The sequence below is a fragment of the Mchenga conophoros genome, linkage group LG2, assembly GCF_057382185.1.
Source record: "Mchenga conophoros isolate Kocher_MC1m ecotype Shallow Benthic linkage group LG2, M_conophoros_male_GT1.1, whole genome shotgun sequence".
NCBI lineage: Eukaryota > Metazoa > Chordata > Actinopteri > Cichliformes > Cichlidae > Mchenga > Mchenga conophoros.
Window position 1 is genome coordinate 28,832,752 of NC_140527.1, and position 6,000 is coordinate 28,838,751.

A 6,000-nucleotide genomic window follows, 5' to 3' on the forward strand; every position below is an offset into this window, starting at 1 on the left:
AAGATCATGCCTTGCAGATTTGCCCTTAAATTAAAGGGGAACTTTCTGTGATGTAAAGCTATGCTGTAAATCCACTGATAATCTGCCGGCAATTAACAAGTAAGCTGATGAAATGTATACCATTTAAGCACGAGCATCATGCATGGCAAAATCAAGAGTGGAGATTTGATGCAACGAAGGTGGCCTGAAGAACCAGTGAAAATGTTCAAAAATGCACATGAAAACAAATATACATATATATTCAGATTTTTATTTATATTTCATTTCTGGAAGGATATCTTGTACACCAAATATCCCGTTGGCAGTTAAGCGCATTCAATGTGTTTAGAAGCCAGAAACAGTCACTTGTTTTAACAAACACAATTACAAAATAAAGATAAACCACAAAATAATGAACTGCATGTATATAACATACAAAAGAATCCCATGCCTACTCAGTAGGTAACTTCAACATTCCAGCTCTTGAAGATGTAGATATTTACATTTCAGTTTTACAAAAATAGACTTTATAATTTTTATCCTTTTTTGCTTACATTCTGATAAAATGAAGCGGTGCCCTCGGAGCTCGTCCCTTCACTCCCTCTGTGTACATTCTGTAACAAAAATAGTCCCTCAACCCTTAAGGCGAGATGCTGTGCATCGTCTCTCGCGCTCAGCCATGTCACACAATCAACAAGGCTTCACAAAAGGCACCAAATAACAGGAGCGTTTAAGTTTTTTTCTAAAAAAAAAAAAGAAAATGTTTTTTTTTTCTTTTCTCTGTTTTTCCATATAACTGAGCGATATGTCACATGTGAGAAAGAGAGAAAGAGATAGTACCAGTGGATGATATTTACAAACAGAAACGAACATCACTCTTACTCATGCTTGAATACTTAAGTGCGGTTTTTTTTTTCTTCAAACAATGTCGAAACGTATCACAGCATCATCACTACATAATAGAGAAAGTATGTAGAAAATATGGCCCTGCTCACTTCAAATAATACAATGCAAATATGCAAACAACTGTTCACATCAGTGGTACCAAAGAATGATAAAAACGAAACGTGGCACATGTACAATATACATATATGATAGCTTATGTATATCATTCATTGTCTTTAGTACTGTATGACCGCCTGCAAGGACGAACATGCCTCTGTACTTCAACTGCAGGCGATCTGTTTGTCTCATGGTTATTGTGTACCTATAACAGAGACTTGCCAGTTTCTCTGTCTCCAGAGTCCCATATGCACTTGAAGTGCTGCATTTGTTTTAGAGACAGAAAAAAAAAACCCTTTTCATCTTCTATTGTCTTTGCCCGGTCCTTGACATGTGTCTTTTTCTCTCTTTCAGGTAAATCTCAAGATTCACCTAACACTGCAAAGGGAGCAGAAAAGTGCTTTTTGGAGGGGGAAAAACAAAGTCCTTTTGATGCTGATTTCTTTCCCCTCAAAAAACCTTAAGGAAAGAGAGGTACGGAGAGACTAAAAAAAGTTCTTGTCTTTGCTCGTTCTTAGCAGATCTCGATTGTCCTTGGGGAAAGGGTGGTCTGCATGTCTGGGAGCGGGGTGGGGACAGGGGAGCTGTAGATGTTGGATGCCACTGACGAGGGGAAGGAGGAGGCCACCTGGGATTGAAAGGTGCTTGACATGGACACCGATGGGTAGGTGGTGGCGATGGATGGAGATGGGTAGGAAGTGTGGACGGGAGAGGAGTAGCAGGAGGTGACTGGAGAGGGGTAAGAAGACACTGGAGAAGGATAGGAAGTGATGGAAGAGGGGTAGCTGGAGGGAGGTGAGGCTGCTGAGACCGGGGTTGCTGTTGCGACCACTGCCCCCACCTTCTCTGCTTTCTTGTCCTTCTGCCGTAGGTGGATCTTTGTGTGTCTTTTCCTCTCGTCGCTGCGGGCAAATTTGCGTCCGCAAATCTCGCAGGCAAAAGGCTTCTCGCCGGTGTGAGTACGGATGTGCGTTGTCAAGTGGTCACTGCGGCTGAAGTTACGCATGCAGATGCGGCACTGGAAGGGTTTCTGACCTGTGTGGATGCGGATGTGACGCGTCAGCTCATCAGACCGTGAAAAGCGCCGATCGCAGGTCTCCACGGGGCAAGCGTACGGCCTTTCGTGGGGTGGTGTCTTGCTTGGCCGGGTGGGGTACTTGCGCATGCGGCTAGGCTTGATTAGCTGGGACTGGTAGACACTTTTTAAGTCCTGCGAACCAGTCTGGGTTGCAAAAGCCTTGATGGTAGAAAGAGGAGTCAGGGAGGGCTGGCTTGACTGATTCTGGAAGGGCTTCTGGTCAGGAGGGACCAGGCTGATCTCTCCCTGCTGCTGAGGGAAGAGGTAGTCAGGAATCATGGGCACAGGGAAGCTTGTGCTGCAGGTCTTGCTATTGGGATAAGCAGGGGGTGGGTACTGCACTGTTCCAGCTGAAGTGGGAAAAGCCTGGCCCTGGTCTGGGAAGATATCAGAGTTGGAGCTGGAGTAGGTTGGGGCAGCTGAGTAGATTGGGTTGGGTTCACTGTGGTGAATCGAAGAACTGAGGCTGGAGCTCTGAGATGAGGACGAGGAGGTAGAAGAAGACGAGGAAGAAGAGGAAGATGGGACTGAAGAGGAGGAGGATGAGATGGTCTGTGAGGCTGCGGAGGAAGAGCTAGAGCTGGGCGCAACATTGCCTATCAGCCCAGAGAACAGGCCCAAGATCGGCTCTGCCCAGAGGCTGTTGCTGCAGGTGGTGGCGGGCTCAAGGGTGAAGCTGCCTGTATAGGAGATGGGGGGCAGCCTTTGGGTTGGGTAGGTCTGCTCCACCACTGGCTTCTCACAGTTGAAGGGGATATCAGGTAACGTATCTGCAGGGAGCACAGAGAAAGCAGAGACATAAATCAAACTGTCAATATCCAGAGGGAGGGAGAGGGAAACCTGCCAGAGCAGTGGACAGTGTGTCACCCCTCTCTCCTGTCACAGATCAGACAGGTGCCCACACAGAGAAACACCCTCAAACTAAACTCTTTACCCCTCAACCCTAGAAGTGTGTCTATCTAAACAGCAACAGAAGCCGCATGCTTTCTAAACACATTGGCTCAAACTCTCTCAATCTTTCTTTTATTTTCCTACTTCCTGTCTTTCACAAGCTCGAGCACACACACACACACAAGCACAGCGTTCGGATTCCTAAAACCCATCACAGAGCCAGAGGCGATTGATCATCGAAACTGCAGTTCAGCCGTTTTTGGAAATGCAATTTGAATTGAGCTGTAGGAGTGTTGAGAAGCATGCGGTAGCAGAGCAGAGTCTGAGTCTTTAGAGACCTGACAAGGATATAGAGCTATCAATAAATTAGTGTTAGGTAAGGTGTTTTTATTTCTCTGTATTTAGTTTTAACAGAATTATAATATTAAACAATATTGTTCAGTGAGCTAAAGGGGAAGACTGCAAAACTACATGCAGCAGACTTATAACTAAAAATCTTAAATGTCAACTTAAATCAAGCATGACTGTTTAATCCAGTGAAATAGCAATAAACAGCAAACATAAATAATATTTTTGTAAGTTGCATTGCTGTTTCTGTCAACTCTTTCTTGGTTCATTATAGCTCTACAGATGCGTTTAATTCGGTTTTAAATGCAGCATAAACAACCAGAAGCAATAGAAAAAAAATCTCCAGATCTTACCTCCAGCGAGGTGGTCATACTGGTCTCCTGGCTCCCCGGAGCCAAAACCGGCACCTTCTGGTGCAGACGCAGAGAGGAATGGGGTCCCTGCAGAGCTGAGCATCATCACCTCCTCCAGCTTAGGGTAGCTATCCATGGGGGAGTGAGAGAACCTCAGGGGCTCGGAGTTCTGCAGGGCTGGGAGAATCATCTCAGTCTTGGCTGCAGCCATCCTCTGCTGGTGCTGAAGCTGCAGGGCTGAGACTGCGCTGATGGCTGGTGTTGAGTGCGTGGAGGCTGGGCGCACGTTAGCAGAGCGGTGCCTCGCAGGTGGAAGGAATCACTTAGCCCCGTTCAGGGAGCGCTGCACACTTCTTCTGATGCCGAGGAAGATGCAGCTTTTCTGTCTTTAGTCCGTGACTCTTGCTCTCCCGTGGTCCTGTCGTTGTCCGTGTTTCTCTTAGAGGTGAGTAAAGATCCACTTGTCTTTTCGGAAAAAATCAAACGTCTCCTTTATACTCATTCCCTAAGATTCATCAAAATTAATCTGTTGATTAATTTCGACTTTTTGTAATAAATTACTTCTCCAATTCAGGCTTTTTACCTTTTTGGATTGATGTTGTTTTGAGTTGACGTTTTACTTTTTAATGTGATTTTTCTGTCAGTGAGATCTATTTGTTTGTCTCTCTATCTCGGCTCTAACAGTTGCTCTTGTGGGCTCTCAGGGCTGTCTATGAGCCGAGAGGTTTCCCCGCTCCTTTTATATGTGCTTTGTGACGTAGATGTCCATATTTGGAGCATAGGAAGCCCATATTTAGGCACTGCAGTGGAGGACACATGACGCTGGCCTGGGGGGGGGAAACAGAGAGGAGAGACTTTATATTAAGCTCTAACAGTAAATTGTGAAGACAACGCCGCTCTTCCTCTCTCCCGAATCAATGTATCTTCATAGACAGCAGCATTATTCTTGCGCTCTCCCGGTCGTCCCATAGATTTGATTTGGATTTCCCATCTGTGCAGCAGGCAGCGCTGCTGCCGGAAAGCCCTGCTCCGCCGTGCCTTATAAGGTCGTGACTACATAAGGACCTATTCCGGTGGGTTTCCATTTCCCCTGTCCTTATTTGGAGCTTCCTTTGGCAAAGCCGATCGCTGTTTGGCAGCGAATGAGAGAATGGAGTGCAAATCATGTCCAACGCTCACAATAACTAATGTTAGCGACAGAATTACGGTCCTGTGTTTAAAAGCGCAGCTTAACTCGCGGTTCGCCTGTAACCACTCTGTGAAACAGAAGAACTGCGCTGCGTGGACCGAGTTAGTGTTTAAACAGACACACAGAGCAAGCCAAAAACACGACGAACGCTTTTTAAACACAATCCCAACAACTTGTACAACAATTTGGGTCCAAAACACGCAAAACCCAACTGCAACACCAGCTCACGCACAACTTTAACGCCCTTTTTTTCAACAACTACTGATACTTGTTGCATGGACGAGCGTTTCTCTAAAACCTCTGCTTAAGGACTTATTCCGGTGGGGTTATATATATATATATATATATATATATATATATATATATATGTGTGTGTGTGTGTGTGTGTGTGTGTGTGTGTGTGTGTGTGGACAATTCTCAAGCAGCGGTCTGAGAATTAGGAGGCTGCAAACTGCTGGATGGCAGCAAACTTCTCCTAAATTAACTTTCCATCTCTTTCGGCGGTGTCATTGATTAATGAGGACAGATAGGTGCGGCTGCTGACGAGGTACGGACCGATCTATCTAATTGAGGGGTGTCCCCTGCTCAATATTCAGGGAATCTCTCTGCCACTCAGCGGCTTAATGGGCCGCGTTAACAACATTGTGCACAGCTGCCAGGACGCCAGCGGGATACCGATGTTACCCCGGCTGCTCCAGTTTCGGCTAGGGCTCCTACACTCCTCGGTGGAAGCTGACGGGAAATCGATGTGTTTCCCTTGCTGCTGACTGGATCTATATGTGAGCAACCTTATTGGGAAATATCGTGGGCAGGAAACTTTGAGGTGGTCCAAGAGAAGGAGAGGGAGGGAGAGAAAAGATGCTGCCGATGAATATAATTTGATTTACATTCAGGGTTTAGTGAATAAAAGGCATTTGAACTAAGTTTAAACTGCCCCATCCAGATGCCGCTGTCACAAGCATGCTATCACAATCGGACTGATTGAAAAAACTGACATAGATCGATGGATCGATTGATGTGGTAACAAAACAATCATTCAGGTACCCACAACTGGCGTTTGGTCTTTGCTGGATTGCATCCCCTTGCAGGCATTTTCCATTCAGCCTCTGGCAAATGTCTCTGTTTACCCCTATTAGAGTGATAGCAAAATTCTGTCATAT

The 6,000-nt window shown here is 45.8% G+C and overlaps 1 protein-coding gene across 1 annotated transcript; it reads right to left on the reverse strand.

Annotated features, from left to right (window-relative positions):
* Nucleotides 1-230: 230 nt before the first annotated feature.
* Nucleotides 231-4,381, reverse strand: egr1 (early growth response 1). Its single transcript, XM_085292615.1, has 2 exons — nt 3,652-4,381; nt 231-2,829 (listed from the first exon to the last, which is right to left on the reverse strand). Exons 1-2 carry the CDS (start codon nt 3,860-3,862, stop codon nt 1,496-1,498), a joined length of 1,545 nt encoding a protein of 514 aa, XP_085148741.1. The 5' UTR covers nt 3,863-4,381; the 3' UTR covers nt 231-1,495.
* Between the last annotated feature and the right edge of the window lie 1,619 nt (nt 4,382-6,000).